General features: G+C 45.7%; 1 protein-coding gene across 4 annotated transcripts in view; it reads right to left on the bottom strand.

Annotated features, from left to right (window-relative positions):
- ARMH3 (armadillo like helical domain containing 3) overlaps nt 1–21,110 on the bottom strand; it is a 70,711-nt gene that overhangs the window by 37,827 nt on the left and 11,774 nt on the right. For all 4 annotated transcript variants that reach the window (XM_056529105.1, XM_056529107.1, XM_056529106.1 and 1 more), the window contains exons 3-6: nt 10,356–10,412; nt 10,121–10,267; nt 7,764–7,871; nt 5,312–5,404 (exon numbers count right to left, since the gene is read on the bottom strand). In XM_056529105.1, the coding sequence (XP_056385080.1) occupies nt 5,312–5,404; nt 7,764–7,871; nt 10,121–10,267; nt 10,356–10,412 (405 nt within the window). The remainder of the gene's footprint in view (nt 1–5,311; nt 5,405–7,763; nt 7,872–10,120; nt 10,268–10,355; nt 10,413–21,110) is intronic.

Genomic DNA, 21,110 nt, shown 5'->3' on the forward strand with positions numbered 1-21,110 from the left:
TGCTACTTGAGGGGGGCTGCCTCTACCAGGGGACTGTTGTGCTGTGACCTTGCTGGTGCTGAGTCTGCTGGGACTTGTGGTGCTTCCTTGCTGTGCCTGCTTGGAGTGCCCTCTATATAGAGACTCTTTGCTGCAGGATACGGGATTGGGCCTTCTTGTCCTCTGTTTACAGCCTCCTACTTCACCTTGCCGACCTTGCCTGGTCTACTGTGGTCCCTGGATATGGGAGGCCCCTACTCCAAGACAAAAAAAGTCAAAGATGGTGGCGGAGGCTGCGGGACAGTCCTCAGATGATAACGCCTCAGATGGTGGGTGCTCGGAGGATTGCGGTCCATCTCAACGTAACCCCTGTGCTCAGACACCGCTTTCTTCAAGGATGGCGCCCAGCGTAGCAAAAACACTTTTGGATGCTATGGGCTTTGGTCAGAGGTTTTGTGCGTGGGTACATCTTTTATATGATAGTCCTAGGACTCGTATATGTACTAACCTAGAGGTGTCTGGCTCCTTTTCTTTGGGTCGGGGTACGAGACAGGGGTGTCCACTATCCCCTCTCCTCTTTGCGCTTGCGGTGGAGCCCTTGGCTGCAGTGATTAGGATGGCCCCTAGCATATGTGGCATTCCCAAGGGGTCTATAGTAGAGAAGGTTTCCTTATGAGGATAATACCCTAGTCTATTTAGCTGATGCGGAGGGTTCTCTCCGTTTCCTTATTGACCTTCTTGACCATTTCAGCTCCTTCTCGGGATTATGGGTTAACTGGGCCAAATCCTCCTTAATGCCTCTGTCCCTGGGGTGTGTTGTTCCAGATTCGCTCCAGCCAGGTCTTTGAGCGGTATGTCAATTTTGGTATTTTGGGGTGGAGGTCACGGCCTCCTTGGTGGATTTTTCCCCCTTAATCTAGGGCCTCTTCTGTTCAGTACTAGGGATAGGCTGAACTCATGGACTTCACACCCCTTGTCACTAGCTGGTAGGATAAACATCTTTAAGATGATTTATCTCCCTAAGTTCTTATACTTGTTTGATTTAGCCCCTGTTATGACCCCCTAAAAGGTTCTTCCTAAAACTATTCAGTGCTCTGGGATCCTTCTACTAGCAGGGTAAGTCTCCTAGACTCGGTCAAGGCCCTTATCCAGGTGCCTAAACAACATGGGGGATAAGCTGCTCCTGATATGTATAACTATTTTCTTGCTTCCCAACTGGTGTATACAACGTGGTGGATCGACCTGGACCTCTCGAATGCAGCTACCTCCCTGGATGGTGCTCTCATGGGGTCGTATGAAGGAATGAAGGACTAACTAACACATTATATAGTCCAATAGGAGGGACCCAGCACTGGATGAGCGCCAGTGAGGTGCACGTACTCCCCCCACTTGCCAACCATCGGGTTAGATACAAAGCTTCACCTCGAGGTAACAGCACCAATCACTAGGTCCGGTTAAAGTGCAGGCTTTTCATTGCATCAAAGCATAAACAAGTGCAACGTTTCGACCAACAAGCGTTTTTCAAGCATAGTACATCCATCAATAAAGTATACTTATATGGGTGGCAAATACATGTGATTGGTGGAAACACAAGTGCAAACAATGCGATATTATCAGTTCAGACCGCCTTCTGAATCTCATAGGTTTAACTATAGGTCATGTGATTTAAGAACCGTCAAACAGTATACTATAATAAAATATGCAATAAATACATTGTGTAGTATAAAAACCGTCAGGAGCGCAGCATAAGGGGGACTCCACAATACTTGTCTGACCTTCTGATCTTTCATAACTTGCAGAGAATCCCCTTATGCTGCGTTCCCGACGGTTTCTATACTACACAATGTATTTATTGCATATTTTATTATAGTATACTGTTTGATGGTTCTTAAATCACATGACCTATAGTTAAACCTATGAGATTCAGAAGGCGGTCTGAACTGATTGTTTGCACTTGTGTTTCCACCAATCACGTGTATTTGCTACCCATATAAGTATGCTTTATTGATGGATGTACTATGCTTGAAAAACGCTTGTTGGCCGAAACGTCGCACTTGTTTATGCTCTGATGCAATGAAAAGCCTGCACTTTAACCGGACCTAGTGATTGGTGCTGTTACCTCGAGGTGAAGCTTTGTATCCAACACATGATACAGACATTCTCCTGCCTCTTCTTATCTCCTCCCTCTTCAGACGGTGGCTAAGGTGTGGTCCGTGGTGTTGGGACGGTTTCCTCAACCACTTGCCTCTCCTAGAGCGCCCCTGTAGGGGAATAGTCATCTTCCCCACTTATAAGGGTTGTCAGAGGCTAGCTTTTGGGGAACACATGGGGTCAAATTTGTTTCCCATTTATTCGGTGAGGATGAGGTTTTCCTATCCTTCTCGGATATGAAAGACAAGTATAATATATATGGACATGCCTTTTTTCGGTATCTCCAGCTGTATCATGCTGTATGGGCGCAGTTTGGCTCCCTGGTGGTTACCCCTGTTTTTTCTGAGGTGGAGCTTCTCCTAGGTACCACGGACCTGACCAAACCACTGACTCAAGCTTATGCCCTCTTGCAGACTCTAGGGCCTAGTCCCTTTGGGGTTGCCTATGGGAAGTGGGTTGAGGATATTCCTAACTTGTCAGAGGATGAATGGAAAGAGGTGGAACAGACGTATTATTATACAGTAGTTAGTGCTCGTGATATGCGGATTCAATCTAGATTTGTCTTGCACTTGTACTATACTCCGGAGAAGCTGAAACGTATCTGTGTCTCTTCTTCAGATGGGTCTTTTAGGTGTTCCTGTGAAGTTGGCACGTTTTTACATGCGGTGTGGAGTTGCCCTTGTGTTGCCCCTTTCTGGAGGGAGGTGATGCAATTCCTATCTGATCATTTGGAATTTCCCTTTCTCCTTACTCCTCAAGTCTGTCTTCTGGGACTCACTGCTAGTGTTGAGTTGGACCCTTATAGGAGTTTGTTGATTCGATTCCTCCTCTTCTGTGCTCAAAAGGTGGTGGTGATGACTTGGAAGGATGGCTCTCCTCCTCCGTTGTCCCGTTGGATCTGTCTGGTTAATAAGTATGTGCCTTTGTATCAGGCGTTGTATAATAGTTATAAATGCCCGAAGAAATTCGACAAGGTATTTGATTCCTTGGTTGCTCCTTAGTTCCTCTGGTGACTCTGCTAGTCTTAGGTCTGAATGATCTTGACTCTGCCTGAATCTGTGCTGTTGATGGTTTGGGGGGGGGGGGGGGTGATGGGGGGAGTGCTGGGTTGTCTGTTTTTGTGTGTGTTGTGTTGTCTGTTTTTGTGTGTGTTGTCTGTTTTTTGTGTGTGTTGTCTGTTTTTTGTGTGTGCTGTTGGCGGTTTGATAATGTGTGTCTTGGGCTATTTTTCTCCCGGGGATACTTGACAGTATTGTTCCTGCTGCTATATAGGAATGATTTTTTTTTTTGTTACTATGTTATTTCCTTATTGTAATTCCCTTTAGCATTGACGCTTGTTTGACCAGTTTCCAGGTCTTGCTCTTCTCCCTCAGGGTGCATGTTTTCTTAATGTGTGTGCTTTATTCATTAATGGTTTAAAAAAAAAAAAAAAAAATTGATAAAGTCTTTAAAAACAAAAAATAAATAAATAAATAAAATAAAAGGGAATGTGTCAGTCGAAATAAACATTCCAAACTGCTGACAATGCATGATGCTGTTTGGGCAAGGAGACACATGGTACCTATCATATATATCTGTCTGAGCTTCCATAACTTAGAAAAATGCTTTTATTATCTGGTGTCAAAACGCAATGAGGCGTTCCCACCCCCCCGAAGTGCTGAGACTGGAACTCTCTCTCGTCCCCTCCCATCCCTAACAGGCAGTCAGAAGAACATGTTCATTCTTTGCGTGGAAGTCCACAAGTACTGCATAGCCGTCAATGGTGACAGCGCAGTGCCCCGCGGTCCTACCGAGGAAGTATCTTCGGCGGCGACCGCCTGACGGAATCCTCTGTCTATGTCAGGAACTGTCTGGAGCAGGAGAGGTTTTCTATGAGGATTTGCTCCTACTCTGGACAGTTCCTGACACGGACAGAGGTGTCAGCAGAGAGCACTTGTGGTCAGACAGAAAAGAACAACTCAACTTCCTCTGGAGCATACAGCAGCCGATAAGTTCTAGAAGGATGAAGATTTTCTTTTTATAAAAGTCATTTACAAATCTGTTTAACTTTTTTGAGCCAGTTGATTTGATTTTTTTTTTTCCACCAGAGTACCCCTTAAAATAAGGAGATAACCCAGAGTATCAGTCATACACCTAGGTCAGCTATCTCTTCTGATTCCCGCATACCCATGCATTATGGGTTTAGCCAAGTATGCCTGTACAGTGGTCCCTCAACATACGATGGTAATCCGTTCCAAATGAACAATCATTTGTTGAAACCATCGTATGTTGAGAGATCCGTACAATATAAAGTATAGGAAGTTGTACTCACCTGTCCCCGCCGCTCCGGACAGTCACCGCTCGTCACCGCTGCCCTGGATGTCGCAGTCCATCGCTGTCGCCGCATCCCCGTGGTGTCCCTGCCGCTCCGGAATGTCTCTGCTGGCTGGGAACGTCGCTCTCACGTCGCCGTCATTCCGTCGCTACACACGCCGCTCCTATTGATGACGGGACGGCGTGCGCAGAGACATGATGACGTCGATGGAGAACGCCAACGATGGAGGGGATCCCGAAGAGGATGCTCCGGAGCCCCGAGGACAGGTAAGAGACATCACCGGAGCACATGGGGAACCGTAAACGGCTAGCCGTTTATGCGATGGCCCCGACATACAAAAGCATCGTATGTTGATGCTAACTTCAACATGCGATGACCTCTGAGAGACCATCATATGTTGAAATTATTGTATGTTGGGGCCATCGTAGGTCGGGTCACTGTATTTTTAATGGAAAGAGGAGGGAAAGCCATTATCAGACACCTCCGATGGTGGCTTATCTCCCGGAAAACAAAAGGGTGAGGCAGCTGAAGTCCAACATACCCGATCCTTGGCTTCCCCAACATAATTTATCAGGGGAGAATAGGGAGGTAACTATACACATAAGACTTTTCTCTAATGCAGTGTCTTCCAATTAGGGTGCATCCAGCTGTTGCAAAACTACAACTCCCAGCATGCCCGGACAGCCGAAGGCTGTCCGGGCATGCTGGGAGTTGTAGTTTTGCAATACCTAGAGGCACCCTGGTTGGGAAGCACTGCTCTAATGTGTATGTACGACCTGTAGGCAAGATCTTAATTTGAATGTAAAACTTTTGCAGCGTGTCTTATTCATCTTCTGCAAGATCCCACCATGTCCTGACATTACTCACAGTGACTAGGCAGAGCAGAAGCTTCAGGCAGAGACTCTTCAGGCTTTCGGAGCCCTCCCCACACAGCAGAATATCCAGGCTCTCCATCAAATTCTGTGGGAAAACAGCACTCACACATCATCATATGACATCTACAACTATTAGAAATGTATAAAAATCAACACCAAAACTGCTGAAAGACATTAAACTGGCCATTTCCCTGCATTAGCAAATTATGATACAGCAATTTTATTATTGGATATAAAAATCTAATTAAAAAAATATTTTCAATTTTTTTCCCCCCCAAGAAACAACAACATTACCCTTATCTGCAGGCTGTGTCTGGTAATGCAGCTCTGTCCCAACTAACTTGCACACTGCAATACCAGACATAGTTACACCTCAATATGTACTACATGCGAATGCAAATAACCCCAAATAAAATCAGAAATAGAATAAATGAGTAAAATTCATGTGAAAAAATATATTGTTTTTTTTTTTTAAATCATCATTACATCAATATATTACACACAAGGACAGAATAAAAATATGATAAAAAAAAAATAGTATAAAAAAATATATATTTTTTGTACTATTGTATAAAAAATAGTATAAAACAATAGTATAAAAAAAAAAAATATATATATATATATATATATTTTACACTTTTTTATATAATTTTTTAATACTATTTTTTTAATCATATTTTTATTCTGTCCTTGTGTATGATATATTGCTATAATGATGATTTAATAAAAGTATATATTTTATCACATTAATTTTTTCTATTTCTGATTTTATTTGGGGTTCTTTGCGTGCGCATGTAATGTGTTTATAGGTGTAATTAGTTGGTTTTCTAACCCCCCCCCCCTTTTCTTTATTTTTCTATTGAGCCGGTAACGGGTCATTTCGGTCTCCTTGTAATATCAGACATAGACCAAGGGTGGTGCTGTTCCTGGAAAAAAAAAACTGCATACCTTTAAAAAGGGGTACTCCAGTGAAAAACATGTTCATATCAACTGGCTCCAGAAAGTTAAACAGATTTGTAAATTGCTTCTACTAAAAAATCTAAATCCTCCCAGTACTTATCAGCTGCTGAAGCTGAGTTGTTTATTCTGTCTGACTGCAGTGCTCTCTGCTGACACCTCAGTCTGTCTCAGGAACTGTCCAGAGTAGGAGCAAATCCCCATAGCAAACCTCTCCTGCTCTGGACAGTTCCTGAGACAGACAGAGGAGTCAACAGTGAGCACTGTGGTCAGGCAGAAAAGAACAACTCAACTTCAGCAGCTGATAAATACTGGTAGGATTAAGATTTTTTAATAGAAGTCATTTACAAATCTGTTTAACTTTCTGGAGCCAGTTGATATGAAGAAAAAATAATTTTGACCAGAGTACTCTTAATTCCTTGGAGAGAAAAGAACTCTAATCCTGTCCATTTCACCCCTCAGATGCTGTGATTAAAAGCAAGTGTAAATTCTTAGTGGTTGGGCAGAGGAAGTAGGTTCCCTCTGTTAACCCCTTGGCATTCCCCCACTGGGTCGGAAGCCTAAAGACGGCCCTCAGGTCTGCCATGTGTGGATTCCGATTAGATTCTGTATAGCAGTGTATTATGTAAGAAATCATATGACTGCATGCTTAAAGAGGTACTCCGCATCTCAGCGTTTGGAACAAACTGTTTCCAACGCTGGAGGCGGGAGCTTGCGACGTCACAGCCGTCATGCCCCTTCCCATAGACTTGCATTGAGGGGCGGGGCATGACATCATGAAGAGGCGGGGCTATGACGTCACGAGCTCCCATCACTGGCTCCAGCTTTCAGAACAGTTTGTTCCAAATGCTGAGCAGCAGAGTACCCCTTTAAGTCCCACAGTGTAACTAAAAAATTTTAAAACAAAATGGTCAGAAAAAACACCCTTAAGACAATGGATGTGTGGGCATGCTGGGAGTTGTAGTATTTCAACAGCTAAAGGCAACAATGCTCTAACACAGTGCTTTACAAACACTGCAGATCCAGCTGTTGCAATGTAAAACTACAACTCCCAGCATTCTTGAACAGCCAAAGCTTTCTTTGACTCCTGAACGACAAAGAAGCTGATCAGACATTCAGGAGTCTGTGAAAGCTGAATGACACATAGTGAAAACTGTGTTGATCAGCATCCAGCTTTACTAGAAACAGATAGAAAATGTATGAATAAAAACTACTGTGCAGTGATTTGCAGACTGCCAGGCTGCTCCCAGACTCAGAGCAGATGAGTCATCACAGTGAGGGAGAGAGACATACACTTCCACTCCAGAAGGCAAGAACAAAAAGAAAGTGAGCAACATATAAATCTATTTGTTAGGGATATATAGGTCCTAGACACATAATATGTACATGATCAGTATTAGGTACTGAGTAACATATCACTTTTTTTGTTGCACTATGACAGGTACGCTTTAAGCATTTATTGGATTGCTTGTTTATTTCCTTCTCACCTTCATACGAAGTTCTGCCTTGTCAAAGCCCATCAGCATGTTAATAATATCAAAGCCAGACGACGACTTGTTCTTCTGATGAACTCCACGGATAAGGGCGCATAGCGTCTACAGAAACAACGTAAAAACATCAAATGAACTGATGCCAGGTGCCAAAAACCATTTCCTCTACAATAACATGGCAAATGGATCTTATAGGCTCTAAAGGTCTGATCTGTGGTGGGCCTGATCATTGGGACGCTCTGTGATCCACAGGTATGTCTGATCTCACTATTATTATCGTCTATGAGAGATACATGGTGGTTGCTATTGACTGTACTACATCTTTCATAGACTTTCGTCATGAGAGAAAGCTGTGGTGTCCGATACCTTGTTTCTGGTGACGGTAAGGCCATGGTTACACGGTGGAATTTATGTGCGGAAACTGATGGAAAAATTCAGCTTGAAAATTCTGCTAAATTCTTAACATTGTGGTGAAAGGACTTTCCGCCATCCCATTAACACAGAATATCTTCATTTCAGATTTTGCAAAAAAAATTAAAAATTGAACACGTCAATTCTTTTTGCAGAATTCCGCGATAAAGTCCAACCGAAGACAATGGGACTCAGAATTCAGTCTAGAATCTGCGTGTTAAACTCGAGAAATTCTGCATAAATTCTGCACACATTCCGAGCAGAATGCGTAAAAATGTAAAACAAATCCGCTGCAAGCTTGGCAGAATGGAATCTCAGCAAAATTACGGAAATTCTGCCATGTGAACATAGCCTACCTCTCCATTAGGACAGTCTATAAGGGATACCTCTGTGACACCTCTGATCTTAGGATCTGCGGTAATGCCATTAATCAGACATTTATGTAAGGACTGATAAATAAAGGGCCATTGCTAAAGCATCTCAGTTGTGTCACGTATTTGTTGTGGGAAAATAGAAGTGTACCTGCTTTTACTATATATCTAATGCAAATGTATCTAATGCTTTTACTATATATCTAATGCAAATGTATCTAATGCTTTTACTATATATCTAATGCAAATGTATCTAATGCTTTTACTATATATCTAATGCAAATGTATCTAATGCTTTTACTATATATCTAACGCAAATGTATCTAATGCTTTTACTATATATCTAATGCTATATATATAATGCCTTTATTATGTATCAAACGCGATCTAATACTTTAATTAGAAAATCCTAATACTTTTCTATTGTATCTGAATGCTTAAATTGCATTATAGCATGTATACTGGTGTATTTTTTATGTGACTATGCTACAGGGGCTGTAAAGTTAGTGTAGTTCATAATATAGTGTCTGTACCTGTGTGTGATGGTTTTCTCACAATTCTTCTGTGATTTTTACCCCAATATTTATTTTTATCAGCATACAAAATGACTGTTGTCTCAGATTTTTCCCAGCTGCAATGCGGCCGAGAACTGACTCACTAGTCAGCTGATGACAGGGAGCCTGTCTGCTTAAATGGGTGGCGGGATCGCTTGGTGGGAAAGAGATCAATCTGCAACTAATGCAACAGGTGTAGGCACCCTGATTGAAAAACACAGGTCTTTTGAATGGATGCAGCTCATTTATGTTTCAATGGGTGGGGTGGCTGATGTGTGGGAGGGAGGAAAATGGAATTATGGGATTTGTAGGCAAACGAATAAAAGTCAAACAGGAAATACCAGTTCACAGAAAGCTAGCCACAGTGTTATGGTAATCTTATGACATAGCCTTTTAGCCCCAAGACAAGCGCAGATCCTTCCTAAGCATGTCCATTACTGCCTGCCAGGTACGTACTAAAATCATCTTATGGTGGAGAACCCCTTTAAAACAAGGACATTCCGCAACTTGTACAGGGTCCACTGTGATTGGCAATAAAGTTTAAATACCTCATAAGCTACAAGTGGACTCTAACCAATCTGGAAATGTTTGTGAAAAGGTAATAAAAAGAACGGACATCCCTTTGTGGGGATGAGTCTATCTACCTTTCTTGGAATGTAAGGATTCTCATCCTTGTACATCGATGTTTTCTTAATAAACTACCTTAATAACTGGATACTTGAGTGTTGACTGATAGGAGAAGAGATAATTATTTTTTTTTTTTTACAGTATTATATAAATATTATTTACATAAAGTTAATATTCACTTTTTTGTCGGTCAGTGATTTCCAGGGCGTCTCCAGCTGTTGAAAAACTTTGGCTTCAGATATCCAGGCATGCTGGGAGTTGTAGTTTTGCAACAGCTGGAGTCCCCCTGGTTGGGAAACACTGATCTATTTGCTCTGGCTCTGTGGCAGGTGCTGACTACTGGGGTATTCCATCAGCCATGGGAAGCCTGTAGACAGAGCAGATGCATTACCTGTAAGGAGTTGACCACTCGGATCTGGTGCTCGGCCTTCAGGGCCTGGATACAATGCTGGAACAGACTGTTAATATTATCCTTTATCTTCATTAATTCCTCTCCATCCAGTGATTCTAACTTGGCTTCCAGGTACTCCAGATTGACCTGGTCAGTGCAAAGTTACAAAGGGTTAAAGATGCCAGGTTTGTGATCCGGTCATTGATAGTGTCTGATATATCTAGCATACTATTACCTTCATAAGGAAAAGCTCATCCCAAAATCGGGGATTGGATTTGGTTGGATCCTCTTTCTGAAAAACAGAGAAATAGTAAGTATGGTCAATGCATCCAAAGTAATGACAGCTGCCTATATATATATATTATATATATATATATTACATATATACACACACACACACACACACACACACACACTACTCAGTTGGACACTCTGCAAGCTTGTTCATAGATGGATTCATAGATATACCCCTATATCTATACACCAGTATCTTCAAACTGTGGACCTCCAGCTGTTGCAAAACTACAACTTCCAGCATGCCCGGACAGCTGAAAGTTGTAGTTTTGAAACAGCTGGAGGTACACAGTTTGGAAATCCAGGTGCTTGATGAAAGGGCGGTGGGGGAACTTATTGGACCCCACCTATTCTATTAAAAAATCTTTACCCTTCCAGTACTTTTTAGCAGCTGTATACTACAGAGGAAATTCTTTTCTTTTTGAATTTCTTTTTTGTCTTGTCCACAGTGCTCTCTGCTGACATCTCTGTTCGTGTCAGGAACTGTCCAGAGCAGCATAGGTTTGCTATGGGGATTTTCTCCTGCTCTGGACAGTTCCTGATAAGAGCATCAGGTGTAAGCAGAGAGCACTGTGAACAAGACAAAAAATAAATTCCAAAAGAAAAGAATTTCCTCTGTAGTATACAGCTGCTAATATGTACTGAAAGGGTAAAGATTTTTTAAAGGGGTATTCCAGGGAAAAACTTTTTTTTTTTAAATATCTATCAACTGGCTCCAGAGAGTTAAACAGATTTGTAAATGTCTTCTATTAAAAAAAAAATCTTACTCCTTCCAATAATTATCAGCTGCTGAAGTTGAGTTGTTCTTTTCTGTCTGACAACAGTGCTCTCTGCTGACATCTCTGCTGGTCTCGGGAACTGCACAGAGCAGAAGAGTTTTGCTATGGGGATTTGCTTCTACTCTGGACAGTTCCCGAGATACATGTCATCAGAGAGCACTACAACTCCCAGCGTGCCTGGACATCAGAAGCCATCTCCTCCATGTGGCTCTGCTGCAATCCATCTGTATGGTCTGCATTCTAGCAGACTGTACAAATGGAGCACAGATATGACTGATCAGCGCTATGTCAATGCATAGCATTGAACAGCAATAGCAGTTCTAAAAATAGTCCCCTGAGGGGGTATTTAATAAAAAAAAAAAAAAAAAAAAAAAAAAACCAGGAATAAAATACAAAAAACATTTTTTTTTTTTAAAAGGGCATTAGCCCCAATAAAATTTATTTTTCCCCATTTTACAAATTTACTCCCCCCCCCCCCCCCAAAAAAAATAAAATAAAAAAAAAACAAGCATGTTTAACATAGAATGTGTCGGCAGATAAGAACGATTTGGCCCATCTACTTTGTCCAATACTGTGTATATTAGGAATAGTCCCTGGCCCTCTCATATGAAGGATAGCCTTATGACTAGACCTATCTTATATGAAGGATAGCCTTATGACTAGACCTATCTTATATGAAGGATAGCCTTATGACTAGACCTATCTTATATGAAGGATAGCCTTATGACTAGACCTATCTTATATGAAGGATAGCCTTATGACTAGACCTATCTTATATGAAGGATAGCCTTATACCTATCTCTATCTTATATGAAGGATAGCCTTATGCATATCCCTATCTTATATGAAGAATAGCCTTATACCTATCCCTATCTTATATGAAGGATAGCCTTATGCCTATATCTATCTTATATGAAGGATAGCCTTATACCTATCCGTATCTTATATGAAGGATAGCCTTATACCTATCCCTATCTTATATGAAGGATAGCCTTATACCTATCCCTATCTTATATGAAGGACAGCCTTATACCTATCCCTATCTTATATGAAGGATAGCTTTATGCCTATCCCTATCTTATATGAAGGATAGCCTTATGCCTATCCCGATCTTATATGAAGGATAGCCTTATACCTATCCCTATCTTATATGAAGGATAGCCTTATACCTATCTCTATCTTATATGAAGGATATCTTTATGCCTATCCCTATCTTATATGAAGGATAGCCTTAAACCTATCCCATGCATGTTTAAACTCCTTCACTGTATTTGCAGCGACCACTTCTGCAGGAAGGCTATTCCATGCATGCAGGACAACAACTCCCATCATTGTATGTGCACAGGTCAGCGAACGGGTTAACGCTATGTGGTACAATGAAGCCCGAAACAATCTGCTCATTACCCGGGTGCGCTCCATCAAACCTATCATTAGTACTTCTTTTTCCATAATGAAAGAAAACCATGGCAACAGGAGGATCAGAAAGCTTCGGTTACCATGGAAACCTTTGGAAAATTAGAATTTTGCATCCGTAGATTAATCCGTTCAGAATAAGCTGCAGGAGATATAAGGCCAGTGTTTCCCAAACAGGGTGCCTCCTGCTGTTGCAAAACTACAACTCCCAGCATGCCTGGACAGCCTTCGGCTGTCCAGGCATGCTGGGAGTTGTAGTTTTGCAACATCTGGAGGCACCCTGGTTGGGAAACACTGTATTAGGCCAAATAATGACTGCGGAGTCCACGAGGGACACATGGCAGTGCCCGCTGGTAATACCCTGCAGAGTAGATGAACAGATGTTACTCAGTGATGAATATCCTACCTAATATAATGGAGGCTCTGGTGGGCCCAGTCTGACCATGTATAACATAATTAGTAGTATGGTCGAAAAAAGACATATACGTTCAACCATGGAATTGAAGGGAAGGGGTATGGTGGGATGAGGGGGAAGGGATGTGATTATATTTCTGCATAAGCATTAAAGGGGTACTCCAGTGGAAAACATTTTTTTTTTTTTTTAAACAACTGGTGCCAGAAAGTTAAACAGATTTGTAAATTACTTCTATTAAAGGGGTTATCCAGAAAAAAAAAACTTTACATACACACACACATATATACATATATATATATATATATATATATATATATATATATATATATATATATATATATATATATATATATGTGTGTATGTAAAGTTTTTTTTTCTGGATAACCCCTTTAATAGAAGTCATTTACAAATCTGTTTAACTCTCTGGAGCCAGTTGAGAGATTTTATATATAGATATATCTATATATATCTCAACTGGCTCCAGAGAGTTAAACAGATTTGTAAATTACTTCTATTAAAAAATCTTAATCCTTTCAGTACTTCTGAGCTGCTGGAGTTGTTCTTTTCTGTCTAAGTGCTCTCTGATGACAGGTGTCTCGGGAACTGTCCAGAGTAGAAGCAAATCCCCATAGCAAACCTCTTCTACTCTGTGCAGTTCCCGAGACAGACAGAGATGTCAGCAGAGAGCACTGTTGTCAGACAGAAAAGAACAACTCAACTTCAGCAGCTGATAATTATTGGAAGGAGTAAGATTTTTTTTTAATAGAAGACATTTATAAATCTGTTTAACTCTCTGGAGCCAGTTGATAGATATTTAAAAAAAAAAAAAAAAGTTTTTCCCTGGAATACCCCTTTAAAAAATCTTTACCCTTTCAGTACATATTAGCAGCTGTATACTGCAGAGGAAATTCTTTTCTTTTTGTATTTCTTTTTTGTCTTGTCCACAGTGCTCTCTGCTGACACCTGATGCTCGTATCAGGAACTGTCCAGAGCAGGAGAAAATCCTCATAGCAAACCTATGCTGCTCTGGACAGTTCCTGACACGGACAGAGGTGTCAGCAGAGAGCACATCCTGTGAAACACAGCTGTTCAGTGTGAGAAGTGTGCGGGTGTGTCCCTGTTTGAGCTCTCCAGGACTTCCAAGAGAACTACAGAGGCAGGTGTTCTAACTGCTTTTCCCAGGAGGGTGGCAGACTCCTGGGGAGAGCCTCCCCTGCATGGAGCCCCGGAAATCTCGAGCCTCCACTTCCCGTTCTTCCAGGCTGGCGGGGGGTGGAGAGAAAACTGCAACAGCCATTGTTCCGGCCGGAGGAAGAAAATCTGGCAGAGTCTGCAGCAATGCAGGCTCTGCTTCCACGGCGACGGGTGCCAACCAGAGATCTGGAGGAAGCAAGGCGAGGAGGAAAAAAGTGGAGATGTGGGCAGAAAGAGGGCCCAAGGAGTCGAGCGATACATACTGCTCCCGCATGGCCGCACGCTTTGCGGAATATGACCAGTGCGGTAAGGAGCTGAGGATGGCCAGGGAGGATCTACGTGTGGCTCAGAATCTGGTGAGCACGGGGTCCAAAAAGAACAGGCCAGAACTAAGAAAGAGGATCACAGCGCTAAAAAGCGAGATTGTGAAGCTGGAGGAGAGGAGAGACGAGATCCTGGAGGGAAGCGGTCTTTTCCAGGAAAAGCTGATTAATGAAGACCGGTTTGCCGCCACGAAATCCCCAGGTAAGGTGGAGGTGGGGAGAGTAGTGGCGGTGAAGAAAGTGAGGATGGTGGTGATGAGGAAAAGGATGAGAATGTGGAGGAAGACGCTGTGCCTGTGGCTGCTCCCTGTGACACCCAGGCCACCCAGGACAGCTATATTGAACCGGCCCAGGTGGCTCTTCCTTCAAGTGAGAGCGAGGAGGATGATGTGGAGAGTGAGGCTGGGGGATTGCTAAGGGCGATAGTCATGCAGGAGTCCCCAGCCCACCTCCAGCATTTCACCTTTGGTGATGATCTCTGTGATGATGTGGCAGTTAAGAGGAAAAAGCAAAAGACACAAGAATCAGTGAAGTACGTGTTTGTTCCTTTCCAGCAGTCTGGGCCAGCTGCAAAGCTGGTTCAGGCTGCTGGGCCCCCCAGACTGCCAGACTCCGTTTCTGTGGTGGAACGGAGCCAGCATGGGGGGTACAGCATGGCGTCAGTAAAAGCTGCAGACGCAATAGATGTGAAGCCCACCCATCCTGCCGGTAGGGAGGGGCAGGATGGGCTTATGGTGGGAAGCGCGAGTTATGCCCCTGTGTGCTCGGGGGGCGGTTCCCCGAGTACTGTGGGCATTACCGGCACTGCGGGGCACTCCCCTGTGAGGTGGGGGAGTGTCCGGGCGCCGGGATTATCCACAGAGCCTGTGAAGTTGGGTGAAGCAGGTGCTGGCGCTGTGGGAGGAGCTGGGGTGCGCCCGGTGGGGCAGCCCCAGAATCAAGATATGATATCAGCCATGAAGGAGAAACCATCGGCGTCGACCCCAGCAGCGGCTAAGCCAGCACAAAGGACTTTACTAAAGCCAGCCATACTACAAGTCCCAGCCAGCCCAGAATCTGTTAGTCAGGACAAGAATGTAGGATGTGATATTGATGGGTGTAGTAGTGTTGTGGGTGAGAGGAGTGTATGTGGGAGTGTCAGTGGATTGAATGTTGATGGGAGTGGTAGCAGTATGGCTGGAAATAAAGAGGTTGAGAGTTGTGGTGTGAATGGTGTTGTAAGTGGTTCTGGCTCTGGGTCTGGTCCGGCTGCCCCCCCCGGCAGTGACTGCTCCTAGGAGCTATGCTAATGTCGCTGCCGGGGGTTCAGGGGGGTCCCCGTCTCCGTCCGGCCCTGGGGGCCATTTGCAACAGCGCCTCCTGGAGGCTCTACGCAGGGGTGACAGGTCGATCCAGGTAGAGGGAAGGGGTGAGGTCGACCTGTCTTTCTGGATAGAGAGGCACGGTTTGGGGGCTTTCCGAGAGAGGAATGGGGAGGTGGTCTGGTCCCTCCCGACATCCGGGCAGGACAATAACCGTAGGAATGTGGTCCGTCTGATTTGGAGGGGCGAGGATGTGTGCCCACCTCGCGCTAAAGTGGTTGAGCTCCTCCTTCAGATGGAATTCAGGGCGAGTGACATCTTTGCCCTGATTCACCCCTACGGATCGTCTGAGTTTGACGTCAGTTTCGTTCGGCCAGAGGGTCTCGAACTCTTCTGGTCGAATTACGAAGTGGCAAAAAACGAGCCCGGCTGGCGGGATTTCGCCGTAAAGGCGATTTCCCGTCAGAATGCTGTCAAGAAGGTGACCGTTTTGACCCGTAACGAGTCACTTTCTTGTTATGACATCATGACCTGGCTCGGACGGTATGGGGATGTGACGGACATGCCCAAGAAAAACTTGGATGAGCACGGGATCTGGTCCGGGGCCTGGACGTTTTCCGTCAAACTCAAGCGTTCAGGGAGTACGGTTGCCCACATTCCGTCAGCCGCCTTCCTTGGACGTGATAGGATCCAGGTCTTCTACCAGGGGCAGCCTAAGGTCTGTCACAGGTGTGGCAGCCCCACCCACTTTAGCGCAGCCTGTACTGTACAGGTCTGCGCTTTGTGTGGTGGGGTGGGACATCTGGCCGCATCCTGTAGGCAGATCCGGTGCCACCTGTGTGGTGTCCTTGGGCACCCATTTAGCCGTTGTCCTAGCGCCTTCGCCCGTGCAGCGGCCGCTCCGGCTGAGGAGAACTGTGAAGTTGCCTCGGCCGGGGAGGGAATGGGCAGGGATGGGGGTGCAACAGGGCTCGTGAGGAGGAAAAAGGGCCCCGCCAAACTAAGGCGGGAGGAAAATCGTAGAAGGAGTAGGGAGCTGGAGAGTGCCCAGGTGACGGGGGTAGCTCCGGCCTCTGCTCCTGAAGCTGGCCCTGTAACCGCTGAAGCCCTGGAGGAGGATGTGCTGGATGAGGAGATCAGGAGGCTTCACAGAGAGGAAGGCAATATGGCCGACCCTTCCGATTCCTCCCACTATGAAAGTGTGGATGAGGAGAGTGGGGAGAGGCCTAAAAAGAAAGACAAGGGCAAAAGGAAAGGGAGAAAGAAGAGGTCAGAGCCCTCTGTTCCTTGTACTACGGGCCAGGTTCAAAACGGAAGCCTGACTGCCCCCCCTCTGGTTGACCTGTCAAACCGGTACCTCGTCCTCGATACCATCTCCTCCCCCTCCTTGGCTGGGGAGGGTGAGGGCGAGGTGCCTAGGGAGAAAGAGCCTCTGGGAGGAACTGGGCCCTGTCCTATTGAGGCACCTTCCTCAGAGGGCAGGGCTAGACCGGGGCCGGACGGAGACGGGGATAATATGGATCTATCTGAATCGAAAAAAAGATCCAAGAGTGGTCCTGCCCTCTCGTCTTCTTCGGGGGATGAGGGGGCAAAAAAGAAGGGAAAACAAAAGTAAAGGGTGTGGCCGTCTAATTTAATCACCCTGTATGGCGGCACTCACCCCATTGACGCTGGCATCTATTAATTGTGCCAGCATAAAGTCGGATACGGCTAGATTCGCAGCCTTTGATTTTCTCGGCCGCGTTGAAGCCGACATTTTCTTTTTACAGGAGACCAGGTTGTCAGATCTAGCCTCTCTGGTAAAAGCCAGAAGAGAGTGGAGGCGCGGTCCCTCCCACTGGTCTCTTGCGGCTGAGCCGTATAGTGGGGTGGCGGTCCTTTTTACCGCTCCTGTTGAATGCCGACGGGTTATTGAATTAGAAATGGGGAGGTGCCTGATCTTAGATGTCTTCATGAAGGGACAAGAGCTCCGGCTCATTAACATCTACGCCCCGCAAAGTAAGCGGGGCCGTAAAGATCTCTTTATGAGGATTAAGCCCTTTCTTTTTACGAGTCGGCAGGTGATCTTTGGAGGGGACTTCAATAATGTCACGAGGTCCCAAGATAGGAGAGGTTCCAATAGTCCGCTGACTTGCGATAGTGTGGCGCTGATTAGCATTGCTAGAAAAGCTCGCCTAGAGGATGCCCACATCCGGAGCCCCTCGGGCCACGCGGGTTTCACCTATCATCAAGGTAGTCGCAGGTCTAGGATAGATAGGTTTTATTTAAAGGAGGAAGCCGTCTCTTCTGCAGTGTCCGTGGTTGAGGTGGAGTTCTCCGATCACTGTATGATTTTGTTTTCCCTGAATGTTTCAGAAACCCCCCGGATGGGAAAAGGTTATTGGAAGCTGAATTCGTCCCTCCTGGAGGAAGCGGAGATAAGACAGTCCTTTGAGGATTTTCTTCAGAGTCAGGTACCTTTACTGGGCCTATGTAGTAGTAAGTCAGAGTGGTGGGAGATATTCAAGAAGCGGGTTGCGGGGTTCTTCCGCCAGCTCTCGAGCCTCAGGTCCCTGAACAGGTATCGCCTGTATCAGGGTCTGAGGAGGAAACTCGAGCTTCTTGTCTCGACTGGAGGTAGCCAAGAGGATATCTCCAGAGTGAAGTCCTTGCTGATGAGGTGTCAGTACGATAGGCACGCATCTTTGGTTTTTGAGAGGGATTTCGGGAAGTACCGCTCGCCCGACCCTTACAGAAACTGTAAGATGTCAGTGAGTAGTAAAGTCATTTCAGGACTGATTGATAGTACAGGATCTCTGAATCGGTCCAGATCAGGGATCTTGGAGATCATCAGATCCTTCTACTCTCACCTCTTGGGAAGGAAGGATCTGGATCGGGATGTGATGTCGGGTTTCCTGGCTGAAACCATTCCTGAGCCAGGGGTAGACCCCTCTCTTGGCGTTTTGGCAGAAGAGATCAGGGAAGAGGAAGTGAGACTGGCGATCGAGGGGCTTGCCCCCAAGAAGTCGCCAGGTCCGGATGGCTTAACATCTGAGTGGTACAGGACCTTTAAGGAGTCTTTAGCTCCCCTCTTGACTGAGGTATTCAATGAGTGTCTCTCCTCGGGCACTCTGCCAAAGTCAATGAGGAGGTCAGCCCTGATTCTTCTCTCAAAGGGTAAAGATCCCAGCCGTATTGAGAATTGGAGACCCATAGCTCTTCTCAATACGGACAGGAAGCTTCTGGCCAAGATACTGTTTAATCGGCTGGTGAAGTTTGCACCCCGGCTCCTTTCGGAGGCCCAGCACTGCACTGTTCCAGGCCGAAGCACCTTAAGTGCTGTCCTTAGTGTCAGGGAGGCAGTGGAGCGGAGTAGTGCGGGTCTCTGGAAGGGGTACATGCTGTCCTTGGATCAGGCTAAAGCATTTGATCGGGTGAACCACGAGTACCTCTGGTCCGTCCTCCTGAGATATGGCTTACCGAGTACTTTTGTTAATTGGCTTAAGATCTTGTATGCAGGGGCAGAGAGTTTCCCACTGGTGAACGGGTGGTCTGGCCACTCTTTTGGAGTGGGGTCTGGAGTCCGTCAGGGTTGTCCTTTGAGCCCGCTGTTATATGTGTTCGCGATCGATCCCTTCCTTAGGAGGGTGAGTTGCGGACCGTTGGTGGGAGTCGGGATGAGTTTGGCGGAGCCGGGGGCCATCCAGGGGGTAGTGGCGTACGCCGACGATGTCACTATTTTCGTCTCCTCGAGAGAGAGGGGGTTGATGTGGTGATGTCGGAGGTGGAACGCTACTCGGAGGCATCCGGGTCTAAGATCAACCGGGATAAGTGTGAGAGTCTCTGGCTGGGAGGGGGGGATCCCACGTTTGATCTCCCGGACACCCTTCCAGGGCCCCAAGAATCAGCAAAAGTCTTAGGCATCACATTTGGCCAGGATGATTATCCCACCAAAAACTGGGATGGTAAGCTCCAGGATGCCACTCAGAAGGTGGACCAGTGGAAGGGTTGGTCTTTGACCCTCAGGGAAAGGGTACACCTGATCAAATCGTACCTGCTCCCCTTGTTTATCTATCTGGGCAGCGTATGTATCTTGCCAGAGGCTTACTACACTAGGATCTACAGCCTGTTTTTTCAACTGTTATGGGGGAACAGGATGAACCTAGTCAAGAGGGAGGTTACGTACCGCACGAGGAGACTAGGGGGTTTATCTATGGTAAACCCTGTGGTGTTCTTAACAAACACCTTTTTAAAAGCTAACATCTCAAACCTCTGGTCAGAGAGGGCTCCTCCGTGGGTACTTTCCTGCAGGGAATGGTTTCGGCCTTTCTTCCAGGAATGGGAGACAGGAGGGCAAGTGAAGGACCTCCGTACGCCCCATGGATATCTTCCGGCTTACGCTACCCCGACTCTGAAGGCGATACGTCGGTGGGGTCTGGGAGTGTGGGAGATCAGGACCCAGTCAAGGCAGTTCCTTGACAAACGGGTTCTGTTGACCCACTTCCAGAAGCCTCTGGCACTCAGGGACTGCCCAGGTCGGGATCTGAGGGTGGGGTTGTACCTTTTAAACATGAAAAGGATCCCCCAGAAGTTTTGGGACTTGGCCTGGCGCTGCTTTCAGGGGAAGCTATATGTAAGGGACAACCTGAAGTGCAGGAACTCTGATGACCGGGGATGTCCCCGAGAAGAGTGCGGGAACATGCTGGAAAGCATGGACCACTTCCTGCTTCATTGTCCCTTTAATATAGGGGTTTACAACCGGGTGGGCGCTTCCATCGGCTGGAGTCAACTTGCCGGCCTTACCTATCCGGAGTGGGCTTATGGGGCATTCAGGACACTGGGTGGCCGAGACCGGGGCACTTTATTCTTAGTTAGTTTAGTGGTTAGGTACTACACGTGGAATGCACGGTGTTTAGTGTCGACCCAGCAGAAAATCCTCTCCGAGGTGGAGGTCTGTAGGAACATCACCGGTGACCTCGGGAAGATCAGGTCTTTGGAGTATGGCAGTCTTGGTACCAGTAGGGCTTCTCTCCTGTGGAGAGGGTTTTCTTTTGATGTGCCCTAGGTACTAGATCTTTTGGGTAGAGTACCTTTATTTTGGATAGGGGAAGTGTGATAGGGATAGAGATAGGGTGAGAGTAGGGTTAGCTTTAATGGAGGGATAGAATTAGGGAGAATTGTAGGGGGAGTTAGGAAAAGAGTTAAAAATTATTTTGGTGTATCAAGTCTGCCATCCTTCTTTCTGGTGGTGGGCTAATGCATGTGCACGCTAGCTTTTTTGTTTTGTTTTAA

This window comes from Hyla sarda, chromosome 7 (genome assembly GCF_029499605.1).
Source record: "Hyla sarda isolate aHylSar1 chromosome 7, aHylSar1.hap1, whole genome shotgun sequence".
Taxonomy (NCBI): Eukaryota; Metazoa; Chordata; class Amphibia; order Anura; family Hylidae; genus Hyla; species Hyla sarda.